The sequence below is a fragment of the Microtus ochrogaster genome, unplaced genomic scaffold, assembly GCF_000317375.1.
Source record: "Microtus ochrogaster isolate Prairie Vole_2 unplaced genomic scaffold, MicOch1.0 UNK4, whole genome shotgun sequence".
In the NCBI taxonomy this organism is placed as follows: Eukaryota; Metazoa; Chordata; class Mammalia; order Rodentia; family Cricetidae; genus Microtus; species Microtus ochrogaster.
The window spans coordinates 148,906-171,590 of NW_004949102.1; the positions used below are offsets into that span (position 1 = coordinate 148,906).

A 22,685-nucleotide genomic window follows, 5' to 3' on the forward strand; every position below is an offset into this window, starting at 1 on the left:
AGAAAAGAGACAGAGAGGCAGAGGGAGACATAGACAGAGAGACAAAGAGAGAGAGAGAGACAGAAAGACAGACACACAGAGAGAAACACAGACAGGGAGGCAGACAGAGGGAGGAACTGAACAATTCTGTAAGTGTATCCATTGGAGATTAAAAGCAACATTACAATCCTTTTCTTTTGTGCTTGTTTACCACTTTTCAGGGTTGCTAATAGGTTTTACACCTGCACATTTTGAACTACATTAATTGTGTGAAAGTTGTAGGGAACTAATTGTCTCTGGTGAGAAGGTACAGGTGCAGACATAATGAACAGTAGCCGATTACTCTTCAAAACAACTCACTTCTTAATGCAAAGAATCGCTTGGCTTGTCGTTTGTGTATGCAGTGGCTACTTGTCTTTTAAATACTAGAATGAATCATTTCTTGCAGGGGAAGAATTTTAGAGCAGTGAGAATACATCAGCCTGTTCATTGTTCAACACATATTTAACAAGAGCCTGGTACATTGTAGGTACTGTGTACATATTAGAACTAATATATTCGCGCAGTATTTGTGGGAAGCTGATTCCATCATCTAGATGAGAGAACAATGAGCTTATGAAGCCACTTAAGATAATATTCTCAGATTGACAGCACAGGCTTACATCTGGGTGTTGAAAAACATGAAGAGGTGATTAGGGGCCATTAGCATCCATGCCAGAGGCTTACTCGTTTGGATAATAAGAAGCAATAAATCGTGTTGTGAGTGATCAGACAATAACTACTGAACATTCTGTAACACTGGCAGATCAGTTACTTATATATTTGTATGACTGTATGGTATGGTATAATAAATCTATTTTCTCCTTAAATTGCACACAGAAAATTATGAGCATATATACATGACTATAAATGAAATCCAAATAGCAAATATCTATACCTGGGTTAAATAAGAAAGAAGTTCACATAGTAGGTATTCTTAGTTTCCTTTGTACTTAGCCAAGTCTATAAAATTGCTAGCTAAATAAGTAAGGTCCCGATATTTGGATTTCAGGTTTCAGCAGAATGATTTACAAGAATGAATATGGTAACAGAAGAAAAATAATTCTGAATAATGACAATAACAGAATGCAATCTGGTCAATCACGTATGCATGAAAATTCGAGGGCCTTAACCTCCAAAGGTCAGGTACCACTTTACCACTTTAGGGCAATCTTTTAGGGGTTAGTATGGGTCTCATGGTGCAGACTGATTCCTCCCTACCAGTGGAGGCTGATACTTACATCCTAGGTTATTGAGGATTATTGAAATCCACATTTGTATTCTTCAGTATGAAGTGACCTTGCGCATGGGTCTAGCCCCCTGATACCAGTACTTAGGAGTTTCCCTGACATGGGGTTCATGATCACCTAAAGCTCCAACTCTATTATTTTACAGGAAGTATAAACTGTATCTACATACTTGAAAATAATAAGTCTCTCTCCCTGCATATTTATTTGGACTTTGGTTTAAAGGATGCTGAATTCACTTGGCTTTAAGGAATTTTATGTTTTCAAAATGTAAGAATAGTTTGTAGATTCTGTAGCCCGAGAGAAAAAGTTTCTGTCTGACATCTTCTAAAGTATAAGCATTTACATGCTATTAATTTTGTAGCTACACTAGATGTCTTAAAAAAACTTGAAAATAGAATGTTATTTTAATTTGAAAAAAGATGAAAGCAAAGAGTATATAATTCTAAAATGTAAGATAGGCTTTTCCAAAAACAAACAACACTCTCCCCCACCCACGAATGTAGAAAACTCCAAACCAAACCGAAACAAAACAGGAGACTTACCCATTGGCTCCTAAACTGGATCATGTGATGGAGGAAAAATGAGGTAATGATGAAGGAGAACACGGGGAAGAACAAAGAAATGATGAAAAAAGTAATGACAACAGGAAAGGACACAAAATGTCAATGTAAAAATGCAAACACACAAATCTACAAATATGGATCCATTTTTACCCAAAACAAACTTTCAACAAAAACAAATCATGAGGTAAGATGATGTTGCAGAGTTTTGAGTTTAAAATAAACAAACAAACAAAATTTAAAAGTGAAATAATGAAATTTTTATTAGCGAGAACTAGTATGTTTATTGAAATTTAAACTGCATTTTAATTTATTCTGCGTTCATGTTCATGGAGGTAGAGGTGGGGTGGGTCCTTGGCATTGTGTAGATGACGAAGTACAACTTGTAGCAATTTCACTCCCACTACATGGGTCCCAAATATGAAACTGAGGCCATTGGGTTTGGTGGCAAGTTCGGAGACCTTTACCCACAGAACAAACTCACTTGGCCCAGTAAGAACCAGTGTCTACTTGATCCTTAAAAAAGGAAACTTCTGTATAAATAAAGTTTTCCATATGCAATCATTTTTGTGCCTTGCTTTTTACGTATGCAAACTCTTGAGTCTTCCAAATTTGTATAAACAAAGTAGGCATAATTTTAGCTTTCTTATTTGCTTGCAACAAGCAATGTTTATGTAAATCATCAACACCAAAATGGTATACGGGAAATTAAAGACCACTTGGGAAGTTTTAGCAGGCTTATAAACAAAAGGAGAGGCTGTCTAGAGCAGAGGATCCTCCCTGTCACACTACTGACCCCTAGGACTTACCTCCTGTCCTCCATCCAGGGCACAAAGCTTGGTGCTTTGCTTTTTAGCATCCACTAATACATTAAACATGGTGCACACGGAAGCTGGGATGCGCAAGTCGGTGGTTTTGTTTGCCTTTTGCAGCTTGAGTTCAAACGCAGCTCTTGTTCTAGTTATTAAAACATGAATTAGAGTAAGAGATCCCGACATACATCCTACCCATTTGTAAAAGTGAAATCAATTCTACAAGCTGATAGTATAAGACAAGCAGAAACAGAGTAAGTAGCATGTTGGAGCTAGGGAGTAGGGAACTGGGACCTGCTGGGCTGTTCTATGTAGGTTTCTCAAATAAGGCTTAGACTGTGATGTTTCTATAGAAGAACAGAGTTTGTATTTTTTACCAAGTGGTATTTTAAGTGCTAGTTTATGCAGCCATTCAAGACAATAGAGACATCCAAATGAAGCTTTTGGTTATATCTCATGTGCCATATTTGATGAGAATTTTACTTAGTGCCTAAGTTAATATCCAAGTAGAAAAACTACATGTTCTTTTTGCATTTAAGCAGAAGACATCCTGTGTGTTCATGCAGAATGAAATAAAAAGGTACCAGTCTAGAAAGCTGGAAAACTAACAAACCACAGAAAACGACAATCCTTTTATGTCATTTAAATTGCCTCTTAAATGCCAGAAGTTACAGGTAAAAACTTGTGAAACAGGTATTTTATAGGCTTTTGTTAAAGACCCCACCACCACCACCATAATCTGACCTACAGATTTGAGACTTGTAACTCACAGCTGAGAGAGTTTTAAAAATTAAATAATCCAAATCACAGTCTTGTCTTAGGAGGGCATTTACATTACTCTAAGAACTAGGCTTTCTTGGCTCAATGTGTTTAGATACTTGGTAGGGGTACTCAGTTGTTCCAACTAATATTTAAGTGTTACTCATCTGTACTCCCCCCAAAATCAAAGACACAATAAACACATCATAAGTAGAGGCACAGGAGACATTTGACTTATCAGCATGCTATGCTAACATTGCAAGAACTGTTTACAAATAAAAGGATATCTGCAAGACTCTGAAGTCTTTGAGTTATTTCTGGTTAAGTGCCAAGGAATGCACACTGCTACATCATCTAATGTAACTGGCAAATTCCAGAAAGCAGTGAGTAACCTCAGAACGTGGATGGTGCTAATTGTATTTTGAGCTTATCTAGCCACTTCACTGCACACAGACACAATACATAAGGCATGAGAACTCAGTAGACAGTTTCTGGATGTTTGAGGAGATGCTATTTTGGGAATATAAATCACAGTACTCCTAGAGAGACACGCATGGTTGATGTGATTATTATAATGTAGGTGCTACTGATTAAAGAAATGGGTGGGAGACCTGAAAACAGTATTGTCAGACTGAGTTCATCAATGACATGGGTTCTCAGAATTAAGAAAAATGCCTTAAAATTATCTTAAAAATATTATAAAATTATCTTCTCTTCCAGATTTGGAAAAGTATTTTATGCAAGAAAACTTGTATGCTCACACCTATTAATACCCTATTGTCAAAAAAAAAAATACCCTATTGTCAGAGAATGCAATATCCAGGACATTTTGAAACAGTGGTTCACACTCATTTCTTCCCTGTGGTAATTAATAACGGGTATTTGGTAAACTGTGGCATGATGGGTGCTAGCATACCAAGCAGCAACTTGAAACACACATCTACCTTTTGACACAGGCCTCTATCATATCACTGGCCATAAGTTTAAGTCTCTGCTCTAAGTGGTGGGCAAATTCTTGTTCTGGCCAATGCAGGTCATAGACAAACATTTGCAGGGCATCAAGTTTCCAGAACAGGTCTTCAGATGTTGCTGAGCCATTGCTAGAAGAAAGAGGAAGAACGAAGAGCACTATGAACTTGCAGCATTAACAACAACATGGACCACCCATCTGCTGATTTTCCTTCCTGTGCTATTGCCATCAGAGAAGAATAGACCACATACAATCTCTCATGAGCCAGGCTTCTCTTGGGTTGGTGTTCTAAGTCCTCCTTTCAACTTCTTAACGGGGTAAGGCAAAAAGAACATGAGAGAAATAGATGCAGTAGTGAGTTTTTGCAAAGGGGACAAAACTGGGTACAAAACTGGGTACAAAGACAAACAATAAGATATCAAGCTGTGTAGCCGGGCAGTGGGGGTACAAGCCTTTAGGAGACAGAGGCAGAGGCAGATGAATCTCTGGGAGTTTGAGGCCAGCCTGGTCTACAAGAGCTAGTTCCAGGAGAGCTAGGATTGTTACACAGAGAAACCCTGTCTCAACAAAACAAAACAAAATAGAAATCAAGCTGTGCATAGGACAGATATTTTAAGCATTCTTTACCAATTTCTAAGATAATGATGAATACATAAAATTATCTTCACTTCTAGATTTGGAAAAGTGTTTTGTGCAACAAAACTTGAGTGCTCACACCTATTAATACCTTACTGCCATCCATGTACCTACACCTCTGTCGTCACTGTGGCTTCTATCTACAAGAACAGAGCACACAGAAAATAAGAGGTTAGGTAGGAAGGAAAACCTTTGCTTTAAGTTTGAACTGCTTTATGCTGCTTCTACCTTATGACTAAAATCTAACATTACAGAAATGGTCTAACACAGAAGTGGTATTTGAGGTGCTCTGAAGTTGGAGCAAAATCATGCATTTCCAGTCTTTATGCATGACTTAGCCAGCATTCACTAGAGTGAGAAAACTACTCTAGAAAATGGTATTTTCACACCATGTATGAAGGTAATCTGCAGCAAAGTTTGTATGTTATTTGAGCAAGTGATACCATCACTACTTTCCATGAGCCAAGTATCCAGTTGATAGGATGACAGATGTTTGAAAGTAAAATACTCCTACATTAGAACATATTGAGACTCAATCGTGAAATCAGACCAAAGCAGAAATAAAAATAAAAAAAGGGTCTGATTTATTTGTTCTCAGTGTCCTAATAACTGCTTCACATTTATTACACTAAATTTATATTCTTACTTTATAAAACAAAATGCAAGAAATAAAACCCATTTCTTACAAGGGCACACTGGAGACTTTAAAACAAATTATTTTAAACGACCACAATGTTTAGCTAAAGATAACTCAATTAGCGAGCTTTAGAAAAGTCACCCTTGCCCTGGCTAATTAAAAGCTTGGTTTCTGCCCTGCACCTTGGCCTCAGTGTCTCAGCTCTAGCTCCAATTTAAGTTGCTATCTCTATCTGTTCTGCCAGGAATTTCTCAGGATCTCCTGGTCTAGCCAAGTCGTCTTCGGAGTGAAGTTCTCAGGGGACCAATCATGACAAAACTGAATAGCGCACGCCGAATTTTCCTGACGGATTGTCTCTGCACCTTAATGTGTGCCGCATGCAGCATCAGTAAAGACCTGACAAGGCTGCACCAACACTGCCGTGAAGAATGTGTAAGACAATGCCCTCTTCACAAGGATCCCATGGACAAGAAAGACATGAGAAGAACAACAGGGTAGGCAATCTCCCCTCATGTATCCAGTGGGTATAGTTAGAAGAGCTGTGCTTTAATTGGAGGTACTTGGCAAGAGGCAACGCTGGCTAATAAATTTTGGAGGACTGTAACTTTGGAAATGTGCATGCTTTTGCAATACACCACCAACAAAAATTATCATCAAAACAAAACAAGATCTCATAGCCAAGATAAATCTATTAATTTTTTTACACAAAATGTGAATTCTACTTGATAAAGAAATGACCGTGGTTTTCTTCTGCTTAATGCTATGTTAAAATTAGAGACAATCAATGTGTTTAACTGGAGATTTAATTGGTCTAATAAGTGTCTGTTATAATTGAATAGATGAAAAAATATAAATAGGTTTTCTCTGGATTTGGTCCAGATAACCTGCAATTTATTCAGAGACTTTGCATTTAAGATTATTTCTAATCAGTGACCTAGTCCTAAAAATATTACTTACAGATTAAAGAACTCAAATGTGAATAATGGATGCTGATAAATTCTCTAAGCCAGTTGAAATTTAGCTCAGTGACATTTATCTGCAGGGCTAATGATAATCATCTGTACTGCCACCCCTTCCCAAATAATGACTCTATCTAGAGAGAGAGAGATAGGCAGGGATCATCTGGATCTTTCTTTTTTAAAAAACGTTGGGAGCCTTCTTCTCTGGGAAAGCATCAAATGGCAGATGATGCTGGTGCAGCTGGACCTGGGACCCAGGATTAGGAGGGTACAGCAGCTTCTGTCGAGGATTCCTAGTCATTGTAGAGGCTGTGGTCATGGTCAATGCTGTTAGGCTCATGGAGGTAAAGATGAAGACAAGGAGTGGATCCCATCACCAAGCTGAACCACCACATTGAATTTTTCCTAGGAACATCCCCGAAGGATGAGGTTCTAAGGATCATACCAGTGCAGAAGCAGACTCAGGCCACAGAGGACCAGGTTCAAGGCTTTTGTCACTATTGAGGACTATAATGGACATGTTGGTCTTAGTGTTAAATACTCCAATGAGGTAGCCACTGCCATCTGAGGGGCATCACCTTGATCAAGCTTTCCATCATTCCTGTGTGGAGAGGCTACTTGGGGGAAAAGATTGGCAAGCCATATACTATTCTGTGCAAGGTCAGAGGTTGCTGTGGGTCTGTGTTGTATGCCCTATCCCTGTCCCAAGAGGCACTGGCATCATCTCTGCTTCTATGCCCAAGAATCTACCAATGATGGCAGGTATTGATGGCTGCTACACATCAGCCAGAGGCTGTAATGCCAGCCCAGGGCAACTTTGTCAAAGCCACCTTTTTATTTGTTGTTTGTTTATTTATTTATTTATTTATTGATGTTGGGGTCAAACCTAGGGCCTACATTAGAGGCTTGTTCTCTTACTGATCTATCACCTTCGTCAACTTGGGATCAAACCTAGGGCCTACATAGGAGCTTGTTCTCCTAGTGATCTATCACCTTAGTTGAGTTGCTCAAAGCACTTTTTCATTCTACTGGTAGTAAATTCTTTAATTTTAACCCAAAATGGAAATATTTCTTATTCCTCAATGTTTTATAACAAAACATCAAGAAGAACTGATTTACACAGTAGGAAAATGAATATAAAAATGCCAGGCTCAGAAAGACAAGTGTTACATGGTGTTGCCAATACTCTGGACTTAGACTTCAAAAGAACAAAAAGACCTGAAAGTAGAAGTAGGAAACTATTTGGGAACAGAACGGGGACCGCTGGAAGAGGAGGGGACAGGAAGCGTAGGCCACGATGTATCAGAGTAAATTATGATCCATATGTGTAAGACTTTCAGAATGAAACTCATTATTTTATACAATAAACATGCTCCAATGTAAAACGAGAACTGCAATAACATCATAACATTATGAATAACCACGGTCACTATGACAACAAAGAACCTAATAATCTTGGTAAATATCATGAAGATCAACTTTTTACATTTTGTATTTGCCTAGGACAATGAAGGCATCATTAGCCACGATTCCTGGCTTAATATGTATGTCACTTTGTTAAGGGTTTGAACAACAACAAAAGAAAGGGCTCAGGTTTCCCATACACCTCCAAGCTAACAGAATAGTAATAAGAAACTAAATGATACAGGATAATGTCCACAACACTGTGCTAGTAAATATGTAGATGGAGAAGGAGGAGGAAAAGTAAAATTATACACCAGCAGAGAGATCAAAATCATAAATTTAGAAAGGCTCTTATCCTGCAAAGGTAATGTCTGAGCATACACAAAAATCACGCTATATAGTCCAAGGGCACAAAGCAACTAACTCTAAGAAAATGATTGACACGTAGGGCTATAACCTCGTCGTGTTTTCAGCCTATAATGGTGTTTAACTTGGGAGAATGCTACCAAGCTTTTTTACAGGCTATTGCTCTCTTTTTTGGTCTCTTTCTCTTTGTTTTCCTGATTGGATATATACAAGATCGAATAGATTTGATGGTGGGTGGTGGGTACAGAGAATTAGTTAAGTTTTTGAGCAGTCTGTTCTGTTGAAGCAGAATAAAAAGTGAAGCGTGTGAAGGGTTTGGAGGGCCAACGAGTGTGGGTTCAAATTTTTGCCTATCATTTACAATCTGTCTATCAATGATAGCTTTTTTTCTCTTGGTTAATTTACTCGGGAATGACAGTTTTTAAACTGTGAAATGGAGATAGTGACACTTACCTTACACAGTTGTTATAATGATAAAATGAGATAAAGAACTTGGCACTGTATCTAGAACACAGCAAATTCTGAACACATGGATAAATTCTCTGTGATTTTTGTCTTATAGTTGTGCTAACTGAATTAGTATGAGATCATGGGCAAAAGATTTACTGACTTTTTCCAACTGTAAACTAAGTATGTAACTTCATTAGATTGCTATAAGGCTCTGACTTTCCAAAAGAGGAAAACTGTAAATAATAACGATGGGATAATAATACAGAGAAGTAATTACCATTTCTTGGACATCTAGCATGTTCCAATAGCAGTAATTATTTATAAAAAGCTTAGTATGTGCCAGACACTTTTATACAGTGTTCCTGCTTTTCCCCCACCAAACTATCTATAAATTAGGAATCAACCATTTTCAAACCAAGGAAAATGAGGCTAAGAAAGATTTACGATTCACAAGTTAAGGTTTAATGTGAGACCTATTCAGTTTTAGAGCCCTTTCCCATAATAACTCTTAGTCTGTAGTAGGTAGGTTCGCCACAGGGTGAAGTAAATAAATGTGGCTTTTAAAGGTATCAAAAATACCTTAAAATTGCAAGTTTTTCAATTTAATCAGGAGAGAAATGGCAGAAGAACATCCTGGTATTGGGAGCACTTATTTCCCTGCAAGGTCTAATTCGGCTTCTTTGTTGTTAACATTAAGATAAAAACAACTCAATATGATGCAATTGAAACCCTTTTTTGATGGTTTTCTTCATGTACAAAGTCAAGGATGTGGGCAGTAAGAAAGCTGAACGCAAGCATCCTTGGATTTACCATAATTATCAACATAGGAAATTCAGGGTTGGACTACTTAGGAGAGATTCTACAACCTGGGATTTAAAAAAAAATGAATCTGCCACACAGAATAGACACGAACAACATAAAACCAGTGTGCTTTCTTTCTTTCAACCTCTATCACTTATCATCAATATGCTACGGTCAGCTTAATAACTTAAAACACTCAAACGCATAAAGCCAAAGACAATACTCCTCAACCAACAGTGATCAATGCCATGCACTCTGAACACATCTGCACGGAAGACAGCCCAGGCCATGCACTAGCTAACACAACACCAGGAAGTAAGTGAGGGATACACACGTGGACTCATATAAAGAAGCCATCCACGGAGGAGTAGAAAAGCTAGGAATCTGTGGAAGATTAAGAGGCAGACTTGGAACTTTTGGAAGAGCTACATTGGGAAGACTGTTGGCGATATTCCTGTAAAGAAACAAACAACGTGGGAAGGGGGCACCATAAGCAATAACCACAGACGGCTGTAGGTAAAGTCATAAGGTCAAGAGCAGGACCGGTGAGCTATGGACACCGGAATACCTACTTGACAGGCTGCCATGTCTCCTGCTCAAAACCTCTGTGGATTGACTGGGCGATGGCAGACTCCATCAGGTCCACGTAGCGGACAACCAAGGGCACAAAGATCTCTTGCAAATGTTTGTGAAATTTTCCATTACACAAAAGTGCTGAAAGAAGCAAGAAGAAACAGTATTTGTCAGAGAGATAATATCAGATACTCAGGAAAAAAAAAATAAGTGGAATTTCAATTTTCTTAAAGAGTCTCACAGGGGAAAATTGACAGAATACAGATAGATGATAATGGATTTTGTTCATTATATTGAATATTATATCATGGAAATTATCTCAGAATTATAATTAGCCTTACATAGATGCTTGTCAAAACAAAAATAGATTCTATTTCTGTAAAAGGTTCTAAGCAGGTGGTATGTTTGTACTTCCTAAGAGATTTAACACATAGGCACATGACCACTTACTGTAAATTCAAGGGAGCTGCTGCCTCCACAGAAGGTCCTGACACATGTAAATGCAGCAATTAAGCAGAGTCAGAATACCCTTGCTAGGTTGTGGTATCGCGGATGCAAAAGCTAAACCTGTTCAGTGATGTGAGGTAAGCTTGATTACATCTAAGAACTATACTTTTGCATTCCCCTGGGAGGATGGCTGTGGCCCCAGGAATATCCATTCTGATTCACGAGTTTTTTTTAGGTACTTGGATATTTATTTCTGAGTATTCAAATTAGTTCATTACTTTTTGTGTCTTTAGTGGTTTTGGGGGTCGAACCTACGGTTTTTGTATATTAGGTAAATGCTCTACCACTGACCTACACGTTCATTCCCGATACCTCTGTATTTAAAAACAGCATGTTTTATCTCTCAGTTTCCCATTAGTCTGAAGAATTAAGGTTTGGAACACTCTTTGTAGAGGGACTGTAGAAGTCTTACATTTTATTCTACTTGGTTAAGACTATTGGGCAGGGTGTACCTATCTCTTCCTGGAGATTGATGTTTTCCATGCAAAGGTCACAATTTCATTAAAACAGGCCACAGGATGAGGCTAAGCTGCACCTGGAAAGGACAGACTATGCAGGAAAGTACTAAGCAATGCTAACTGAGATTGAAGGAATTTTAATATTTTGATTAGTATTAGTATACATTGTAAACTTTTCTCAAATATATCCTAAGCACATTTATGAATGCTTCATATCTTCAAACTGAAAATATACTCATTAAAAATACATCGTTACCACATCAGCACTTGAGAAGCAGAGGCAGGTTGATTTCTGTGAGTGCAAGGCCAGTCTGAATTGCAGAGTGAGTTTCAGGACAGCCAGAGCTACAGAGAAACCCTTTCTCGAAATACACACATGCACACATGCATGTATGCACATACATGTACAAACTCACACACACTTGCAGTCATTGGTCAGGAGAGGCATATGTGAAGAGATGAGCTAGGATTTAAATTTAATCCGAATATCAGAAGTTTCCCATGGGAACTCTGTAGTGGGGAGGGGTTTACTGGGTGGAAGAAATAGCTAGCATAAAACTTCAAGGGGACTGAGCTGGTGTCCTACAAAGATAAGGAACACCAGTCAGGAAAGGGAAGACTAGTTTTGGGGGGAAGCTAGGTTCTAGGACACTGTGGGAGTTTTCTGGGCACAATGGCACTTGTCAGTAAAGGAATGACCTGGTCTTTCTGGTCATTGTATGGCACATGGAGGTCATCAAGAAAAGAGAAGAGGTGGCTAGTGACAAGTTCCAGGTAAGGGATGATGATGGTAGCTTTGATGAAGGTGTCAGAAGTGGAAGATGTTAAAAAATAATCTCTTATCAGTTTCCTTCACTTCATTGGATTTGAACATCTGCACATGTTGAGCCGTAACAACTCTACTCTCTAGAAACTCCAGCAGTCTGGTCTTATGGCCAATATGACATCTTCTCATGTTATTTTCTTTATATAAAAATGAACAGACGGTCTTACGACCTTGACAAAGCACATGCCATTCACTAATATAACATGTTTAGGGGATGCTCTCAGTGTATTTCTGTGGCTTATAATTTTGACAAAGGGTGGAGAGAAATGGTCTTGTGAGGGTGGAATAGATCCAGAATGTGCAATACTGATTTTGTTTTCTCTCTCATGTGGCTTAGTTTTTTCTTTGTCGTTAAAAAAACAAATCAAATGAACAAACAAATAAATCTACAAAGGAGGACCTGAGTTTGGAAAAGCTAGGCACAGTTATGCACACCTGTAAACTCAGTGCTGGAAAGCAGGAAAAGGGGTATCTCATGCCTTGCCTGGATTGTCCATCTAGTTGAATCCAGGAGCTCCAGCTTCACTGGGAGACACTGTCTCCAAAATATAAGGTATTAGCAATACAATTAAGGAATACACACGACTTGGACCTCTGATCTCCGTGGGTATACAGGCATACCACTAAAAAATCTTTTCTTGTTTATTGGTATGCAAAGGTCTCTTATTCAAGTAGAGAAATTGTATTTAGTGATAAATGTGCTATTGAGAAACTTATCATCTTATGATGTTTTCATTAGTACACAGAAAAAAGGTGTTTCATTTATTCCCAGAGATGCAAGGCACAGAACTAGACAACACAGTCCAAGGTGTAATTCAGTTACCCTTTCACCAAATGTCACCTAAATAAAGATACCAAGCTTTAAGGGTAATATGTTCTCACCTGAAATATCAAAATCATTATGACAGCACAATTAAGAAATGTAATGAAATCTTATTGACTGCATCTTTGCTTAAGATCTCTCCTCCTCCTCTATATAAGTATTTTTGGAGTGTCAAACACTGTGTTGAGTTGTATTGTACATTCTTGTCACTTAACTGTTCCAAAATCTCTAAGAAGAAAGGAAGATTTTAAAGAAAGAGTTTAGAGCAATTAGAAAATATACCTAAGGTCATTCAGTTACTAGGCAATAGAACCCGGATTTGACACCAAAGCCACATGTTAATCTGTATCATAAAAATCACAATTATTTTATTTAGGTTACTATAAAATATTGCCTGTCTACTTGTCCATCTGTCAACCTAGTATCAGTGGATTAATATTTTTAAGACCAATAAATATAGTGAATTGCTTTTATAAGAAAATGTGTAGGCTGATAATATCATCTTTATTAAAACCAGACAGTTTTACACGGCTGTCCACCGAGACTGTATTACTAAACTTTATTCTTACGGCGCAGCACTGACAAACAGACAAACAAGAAACAACGAAAGAACTCCATCTAGCTTTTCCTTTTTGAGCATACTGCTAACCACTGTTACCGTTTTACTATTCCAAGATCTGTAAACAATTCTGACAATTACAGATGAGCCTGCAACTCTTCAAGTCAAAAGCTACTTTACAGAGATATCAGGCGATTTGGCAGTGAATTCACAGTTTAATACAGGGCAGAAGTCGAAAATAATTCTTTTCAATGACGTTATTAAATGTTGCCATAATTTTAAGATTAAGTGGAAGTTGACTCGCAGGTCCTTCCAGCAAGTGTTGTCTTTATATTTGGAAAGTACTGGCTTCGTTACCTTGTATGTTTTGATTTTCTTTTTTGCTGTTATTTTGTCATGTTTTGTTTTATTTATTTAGTTTTTTTAGGTAAAAGAAATAGCTTGGAGTGGGTAGGGAGATGCAGAAGATCTGGGAGGATATGGGGGAGGGACAAGAATATGATCAAAAACACTGTGTGAAAGAGAATTAATAAATTAAATATAATGAATAAAAGCATTACATTTCCCAATCTTTGTGTTCCCACCCCAGAGTCAAAGTGGAGATTTCCAATCTCATCTCTACACCAGCATTGCTGAGTTGAGTGTCACAGTCTTTTCTTCACTCCCTACATCCAGTCGGTAAACAAGACCTGTGTGTCTTCTGGCCCCCACGTCTTTGCACCTGATTGGTCCTCTGCTTATCTCTGTGGCTGCTACTCAGTCTGTTATTCTCGTCTGCAATGACTCATGCAGTCATTTCCTAATTGGCCTTTGGGTTCCTATTTTTCCCTTGGTCAGCTCATCTGCTCACAGCGTCAAGCAGGAGGGTTTACAAAAAAGTACAACTGTCCCCCAGCCCCACAGTACAGTCCTTGCATGTGGCCCTCCAACAAACCTGAAAGCTTCAGCAAGGCATGGGGCTCTCAATGACACCCTACCATGGCCTCTCCAGTCAATTTCTGGTGCTTGTGGCCCATATTTCCTGTGGCATAAACTTGATTTTCTTGAGTCACTCAACTTCTCATATCATTACTAATACTTTATTCTGCCCCCTCTTCCTTGACTGGTTATTGGCTTTTCCATGTTTTCATGTTTAAACCCTGTTAGTTGATGTCTTTTTCTCCCTTTACAGTTATCCCTCTCTCCTTCCTCCTTATGTCAGCACTAGTCCTTGAGGTAGGATCATACGTTTTCTCAATATTGAGCTGAGGCCTGGCTTACAGTAGTGTTTAGGTGTTTGATGTATGAATGAATATTTTGGACCCAAGAACAGCTACTATATCTTTTTTTGGAATACCGTATCAAATGACAGCTATATAGTCAATTGAGGCCTGTATATTCTTCACATTTTATATAAGATATGTTATTAGACAATACCGCCATGATAAATTCTATTATGATCCATAGATCGGGCTGCTAAAATTTCTACTTGATAAGAGGCCTTCTTATTTTAATGGATATGGCACAAATAGAATTTTTTTGGTCAGTTACTACTACTAGCAATGTGATTATTTCATGCATGACTTGGAGAAAATGAAGATTACCTATACTTCTTATGAATTTCTATACCAAATAATAAATTTTGGCTAGAAGTTTGCTCCAATTTCAGCTGACACTTGCCTTTAATTTTTGGTGGTAGGGCTGGGACTGAACTCAGGTTCTAGGTACTTGTTCTTAACAATGCGATATATCTCTTGCCTTCCTTTTTGATTTTTTAAAAGCCCCATTTTAAAAAAAAAATCAAGAAAACCTGACAGTGTTAGTTTGTAATTACAGAGAAATAAAAGCAGAGAGAGATGGGGGAAAGGGAAAGAAGGGCACAGTGAAACAGATGAGGGAAGACGGGAAGGGAAGGAGAGGCAGGGGAGAAACAGGCAGAGCACACTAGTGTGGGACAGCAGGGCTACAGAAATTCACACCTGTCAGTCACCGTGTGCTCGTCCCTGCTTGCCCATCTGCCAGCTCTCACCCAACTTCCATCAGACAGAAGCCCCTCTCAGAGGTAGCCTGAGGCATCAGGAGTCTCCTCCTGTGGTAAGGATTTGCTGCCGTCACCTGTTTAACCCATGGCTTTACAAGGTACCATTGCAACAACGCACTGGCAAGGGCAGGTGTTCAACCTGGCTTCATCCAAGGAGGCTTCTTTCTTCCTCATTTTTTCTCGCTGCGTGGTCCTGGCGTATTGGCCTAGTACCGGCGATGTTGACCAGACTAGTCTCAGACTCATGGCGGCCCAACTCAGGCACCTCCCCCAGTGTCAAGATTATATCTGACATTGTACTCCAGGTGTGGAGGAGCCATGAATTGTCCTGGAATCTTAAAAAGATGGCTACAGCTACTTAAATGGAGGTTCAGCACCTAACTGACCAAAATAACCATTTCTTCCCAAATTCCATGTACTGAAATATCACCTTGTTAGAGAATGAAGCAACATGCCTGATATGATATCTTATAGTACTAGTAAAAATAACAGGAAAGGAAGAAAAAGGCCTAAATAAAGCAAAACTCAGGATGCAGAGGGCCTAATTAGTTTGAATGTCTCCAATAATTAATAAATAAAAAGTACTTGACAGAGGCTTTTAATAGCAATATTTCAACATACTTTACGGTCTAATTAATAAAAATTACTGAGATAATGATTACTGAGTAAAATGAATAGGCAAATGAGGTGTTCATGTATTGTTTTCAGGGTAAACATATGCTGCTCTCTCTTGAACTATATAATCTACTTTTATGTTGCTGCTCTGCCTTCCAATTAGTTGGCATTAGTGAATTACTGGTAAGAATGATTATTCTCCCTCAAATTCTAATTGGTTATTTTATAAGTAAAAGTGTAATTCACGGATAACAACACAAAGTAAACACCACCAACCACAAGACAAACCGAGAGACTTTGCTATGAGATAGTTATTCAAGGGGATACAAATTCTACCAACATGCAGCAAGACTTAGACAATGGATTAAGGTATAAAATTAACAGTCACTCTTCAGGTTTCCATATACACAGAACAAAGACAAGCAGCACAGCAAACCTGAGTCGGCATTTCAGGAGGAGACTTGTGGCTGACAGCAGCATCGGGCACCCAGCCGAGAGCCTGGCATATTAAATGCTCACTCAATAAATGTGATTCCTGCATGCAGTTTCTAATAGAAGTTATGATAGCTTCCCACTCAATTTAAGTAGAAGCACAATGGATTTCTTTAACCATTCACTTACATTTTAACACACTTATTTACTTACTTTTGTGTGTAGAGAGTGCGCTCTCTTCTCTCTCTCTCTCTCTCTCTCTCTCTCTCTCTCTCTCTCTCTCTCTCTGTGTGTGTGTGTGTGTGTGTGTGTGTGTGTGTGTGTGTAAATAAAAGAATAACTTGCTGGAATCAATTCTCTTCCACCAAGTGGGTCCTGAGAATTGAACTCAGGCCATTAGACTTGGCTGAAAGTGCCTTTACTCACTGAGTTTTGCTAGCCTCAATCAGCTAAAATTTTTGAAAAGCAATTTTATATGGTTTACCAATATTTAACTTATATGCTAACTATAAACAGACACATGTATGTACATAATATATCTAAAGGGAGGTGAGAACTGAAGCTCAGATGTTACAGTGTTTCTTACTTTGGGGGCAAGAAAGGTAAATATACCTATTGAATGGATACAATCAATATAACAAATGTAATTTTCTAACTATAAATAAAAAACTTTCAGGGGCTAGAACAGAGACTGAGTTGTTTATCTGCTATAACCATTTATTATTTTATATTTAGTAACATAGAAATGTTCCTATTGACCACTAATTTTCATGCTTCTTAGAGACAGGAATCATTTCTTACTTTATCCACATATTTTGTTTTATATGAGTTTTATTCAGGCACAACTCTGTAGGAATTTTTAAACAAAGCTCAGGACCACAATGTCTTCATCTCCAGCAGTCCTCGGGCTGACTTTATGAGATTCTTTAACATCAGAGCCAGGGGTGAAAGTCTGATTTTATTCCATGTGCCACAGCTTTCTGATGTTTGCAGTCAGGTCCCATAATACCTTCTTCTCCCGTAGTGGAAGCCAGTGTGTTCGGCTGCAGCAGGCTCATTGTTAGTCAAGCCTGGGTTTTTTGAGGTTGAGAAGCAGAATTCATAAATGTTCCTGTACATCTTCTGTGATGGACATAGGCACCTGTTAGAGCAGGTTGTTGTTATCTTTAAGCAAGCAAGTCCTAAGTAGAGCAAACGAGGATTGAAATGGACTCAGAAATGTCTACGTGAGACATAGAAACTGGAGTTGTCCTGCAGAATTCCAAGGATGGAAAATGCTATTGTCTGCTGCTTTTTATAACTCTTCCCTTTTTCTGTTCAGGAGAATAAATTCTGTCGTATAATTTAAAATTCAATCATCTCTAGGGATTAGAGTTCAATACATTTTCCTACTGGGTGGTCATCCCATCATTTGAGAGGAGCTATCCCTAAAACTGCTGGCACACAACCAAGGTGTAATGTAGAATTTATACCCTTTCTGCATTGTTCCCTGTGTATGTATATACAGATAACTCTATAAACACCACTTCGTGGACTGCAGACACACAGCTCATTTAAGCACTGGGGGTGGAATGACACGCAGGTGTCAGTCCTTCATATTTCAAAGCTTGAAGATTAACCTAATATACAATATGGTGACCTAACAGTTCTTCATTTGAAAGAAATCTGAAAAATAATCTCTGATACAGCCTGAGTGTGAGAATAGCCCAGCGGGATTTCCACCTCTTCATTTCTTAATGAGTTTTTTGATAATGAGAGGTGACTTTGCCAGTCACTCTGGGCTCTATTATGGCTAATTTGACTCCTCTTCACTCTCCCTGTTAATTATTAACACTAGCCTTTTTATCCTCACGAGACCAAATTCCAATTTTTCCCTTTTTCGATTTTTTTTTTTTTATGAGCCCATCTTTATGGAGGTGAAAGTCTTGGGGAACAGGTTTTCACTTAGCGCCGAGCCCGAACATTTATTATTCCTTTAAGGCAGAGACGCTGTGACATTGATTACATAAGCACGGGTGTTCTTCGGGCTGGCTTTAATGTGCTAGCAATGTGAAAAGGCTGTTAATTAAGGAAGAAGCACCGTGGTATTTTTTCGCTTGGGAATCGGTTCCCAGTAGAATGGTCATTTGCCACTTGCTAGCATAGCCACAGATTAAAAGGTGACTCTCTGCAAGGGCCTGCCTTTCAGGAGAGCTGAAAGAAGTGATCGGAGCCATTTGGGGATGCCTTTCATTGGTCAGGAGCGGTCACTGCTGCGACTGTTCTCCACGGGGCAATTGGGGAGAAGCCTATGGCAGGGTAGACTCTATCTGTAGTTGCCTGGGAGTCACTTAGCTATCTTTTAACTATCGTGGTAATTGCTTCATTAGGAAGACATTTGTTTTCCCTTCCACTTTTCATACACCTCTCTTCCAAATGTGCTTCTCTGGCTCCCTCTGAAAGTGACTGCCTATCTCATTATCTCTAGTCCAGGGAGCAGATGGGGTGCACGGAGACCGCCTGGAAGGCAAGCCGAAGCTCGGCCTTTTTTGGCCAGGAAAGGAACCCAAGTTTGTTTACCTCACCAGCCTTGCTCTGGGAATCAGTCGGCGAGGCCATGAGGGTGGGAGGTTGGGGCCAGTTGCTAAAAGCGTGACGCAGCTGGTACCCTTCCCCCTGAGGAAAAGCACTCTTCACCTCCAAGTGTTCTCAGAGCGCCAGGGTGCTCTCGACATTGTTAGCTGCAAGGGAAGTCACACACCTCCGACGTAATATCTTTTCTCCTTTTGCAAAGAGAAACTGAATGTGAGGTCTTCGCTCCCTTTCTCCATTAATTTCCCCTGGAAATCTTGTCGCAGATGCTCCTAACATGTATGCTCAGATAATCCACTCCTTTACCTGACCCTTTCTGTACTTGATAACCGGTACCGCCCTTCTGTCCGCATAACCCGGTGCCCCCAAAGTATTTTCTAAGTTAAAATTAAAAGCTCAAGGAATTCTTTAAAAATAATATTGTTATATAAATGCCCTCAGAACATGGTTTGTTACTGTGGAATGAAGCTGAGCTGGTGACAGAGTGATCTGGCCACAGCCCCCCTTCTGTCCCTAACTCCCTGTGTGCTAGGGCCCCCGCTCGGGCTCACTGCCTTCACCAGCCTCAGCTTCCTCAGCTGGAAAACCAAGAGTCCTTCCCTAGGATCCCCTCCTCCACAGGCCAAAAGATAAGACAGTTCATTTTAAATAACAAGCGTAAAGATTTTAATACAAGAGGGTGGGGTGGAGGTTGTGTGGAGGGAGTGAGAGGAAGGGAGGAAGTGGGAATTTGGATTGGTATGTTTTTTTAAAGTAATAAAATAAAATAATAAAAAAAGACTAAAAAAATTCAATACAAAATGATGGCAAGGAACTTATGGGGACAGTAAAAGCGGTTCACCTATAAGGTACAAATAATAACTGGTATCTCATCTTGAATGGTCTTAGTCATTTTAAATTTTGGAAAAGCAAATATAAGATGAATCATTTACTAGTAATACGCCATGATCATTTAAAATCCTCTGTAAGTAGCAGCACACACCTCCCCCGTATACAATCATCTGTAAAGGAATCACCATTTATTCAGCAAATTACCTCCCGTCCCAACACTGAACACTCAGAGCTCTCTGCTGCTCGTGTTCCTGGCTAGTTTAAGTTGTAATTAATTGGGATTTGGACAATAACTCTAATTGGGTCAATATGGTAAGAACTGCAACAGCATGTCCGTTATGTAAATCTCCCTTTCAGGGAGACTAAAGGAAAGACAATGTTTTCCCATGGATTTCAAAATGGATGATTTGAGGGCACTTTAAGTTGACACTAAATATTTAAGCAGATTTCACCAAATAGTTATCAAAGGAACGTAATAAAACCAACACATGATTATTTACAATTGTCTTAATTATCATCAAAAGTGATAGTAACAACCAGGAAAAAAAAAAAAGAATGTTTTAGCAACTGCTGAGAACTATTTAGTGACTTTGCTTTTGAAGCAAAACTTGTGAGTTTGGGATGAAAATTGTTCATCTTCCTTCAATTCCCTAGGCTGCACCAATCTCCCCGTACCAAAAGGCAATTATGGCACTGGGGAACTTTTTATTTACCTCACTACATGAAGGAGCTGTTTTTCTCAGAAATAATTGATGTTTTCTAAAATCTGTTAATCACTGCAAAATCCAAGCCAAGATACAGGCACCCTCAATTTTGACCGGGCCCCAAAGAGGTCTCTAATAAATACTTCTCTGTGGATCTATGACTGCACAGCAAAATAACCCAAAATAGAACTATACATGCTAAACTGAAGTTTATTTTAAGAAAACATTAAATAGGAGTAGAATAAAAAAAAAAACCCATGAACTCGATATTTATGAATCTACCCCCAAATTAAAATCTTGTGGTTTTCTTGGGTCTTGAGAGAAGGTTCAACAGTTAAAAGCCCTCATTGTTCTTACAAAGGACGCATATTTGGTTCTCACGTCCCACAACTGCCTGTAACTCCAATTCTATGCCCTCTGATCTGATGCCCTCTTCTGACCTATGTGGCCTCATGCATACTTGTGGTGTACATACACATACCTGGGCGCACACACACACACACACACACACACACACACACACACACACACATATATACACACACAATAAAATGAAGATTACAGAATGCTGTGGTTCTCACTCTGATGTTTCAGACATTTGCACTTGAAAAATAAATAAAAACAATATTAAATCATTGATATACTTGCAAGTATTCAAGAAAAATTTTCAAGAATCTATATACTATTTTACTTTCCTATATGAAAAATCCAAGTTATTTTATATAACTTATATGCTTAATCATCTTTACCATTTGAATGTGAACATTAACCAACACAGATAATTAATACAATCACTTCTTTGTGTGTATGTGCACATTTGTTCATGTGCACATGAGGGTGGAGGCCAGGGACCACTCCAGTGTCCTTCCTCAGGAATTGCTTTTTGAGACAGTGGTACTTACTGGCCTGGATTTTGCAGCTTATGCTAGGCAGTCAGCCAGTGATGTTCACAGATATACCCGTTTCCACGTCTCTAACACTGGGATTACAGGGCATACCACCATGGCTGGCTTCTCATGCCAGTTTTGGCCTGAACTCAGTTCCTCATAAACCCAAGTCCCGCTTATCCTTGTGTTTTTGTTCAAATGGAGGAAGCAGTCTCAAAAAGATGTCTATACTTACTTACCCCTGACCTAATACATAATTCATGTGCCTATTGTTATACGTAAAAGATAAAGGTTTTTTTTTTTTTTTTTTAACAGCCCTCCATTTTGTCAGCAGACTGTGAATGAAGACAGGCAACAAGAAATGGGAGGCTTCCAGAGCCTCTGTCTGCTAGAATAGAACACATCTGGCTTTTCTGAGCTGGCTGAGGCTGACATGCAAAATGAATGATTCAATGTGGAATTAGGATCTCCTGGGCACAGACATTGTGGCTAAATCTGAAGTAGGAATTGTCTCTTAGTTCTTTGTGTTCACAGTAAATACTTTTTTTGGAAATTTAATGAAATGGAATAGAATGGCTAAGTTGAGAGAAATACTTAGTACTGAAATTACAGACGGAGAGCCTACAGTATCCATGATCTCCCCTTAGCATCGATTGCATGTGAGTCATCATCCTATTCATCCTCACCACCAATGACCCTGTGAGTGGAATTACCCTGGCTAGGGTAAATAAAGACTGGCTAGCCTAGAAGGTTAACTGCTGTCAAAGGTCAAGTGGCAGAGATATGAGTCTATGGAACTGAAGGCCATGCTGTTAAGGACCATATAACACGATGCCTTTCTCATGCTAGCAGGGTTCTTGGTCTGGCTGGTGCTGAAATTTGGGATGCACCCGGGGTGTACAGCATCATGCTTTCATATCCACGCGAGTTTCTTTCTCAGTTTGAGAGTAGACCCAAAGGGATGAATGACTATATAGAGATAGATATCAGCTCCTAACAATGAACCAAACCAAAGAGTAATTAAAAAAAAAAAATTAAAACCGCAACTGTAAGACAAAGATTCAACTTTTAAACGGAATGAATGCAATAATGCTTTTCAAAGAGAGAACAAACTGACTTGGAGTTTGAAGATCCAGAAAGTTCTATGTGTACAGAAAGCATAGATGGAGCGAGACCAGCCTTTGGCAATGGAGAAGCAAGGAGTGACTCAGGGGATATTATGACCAGAGTTCTGAGGACCAAACTTCAAAGCGACCC

At 39.0% G+C, this 22,685-nt stretch overlaps 1 protein-coding gene across 7 annotated transcripts in view; it reads right to left on the reverse strand.

The window, feature by feature from the left end:
• The window catches only part of Cadps2 (calcium dependent secretion activator 2), a 520,741-nt gene that overhangs the window by 58,148 nt on the left and 439,908 nt on the right, over positions 1-22,685 (reverse strand). For 4 of the 7 annotated variants that reach the window (XM_026788548.1, XM_026788546.1, XM_026788547.1 and 1 more), the window contains 3 exons: positions 10,195-10,336; positions 4,344-4,499; positions 2,638-2,785 (listed from right to left, as the gene is read on the reverse strand). In XM_026788548.1, the coding sequence (XP_026644349.1) occupies positions 2,638-2,785; positions 4,344-4,499; positions 10,195-10,336 (446 nt within the window). Of the gene's footprint in view, positions 1-2,637; positions 2,786-4,343; positions 4,500-9,956; positions 10,077-10,194; positions 10,337-22,685 lie in introns of all 7 variants that reach the window. The other 3 variants (XM_026788543.1, XM_026788544.1, XM_013353254.2) reach the window with 1 other exon arrangement.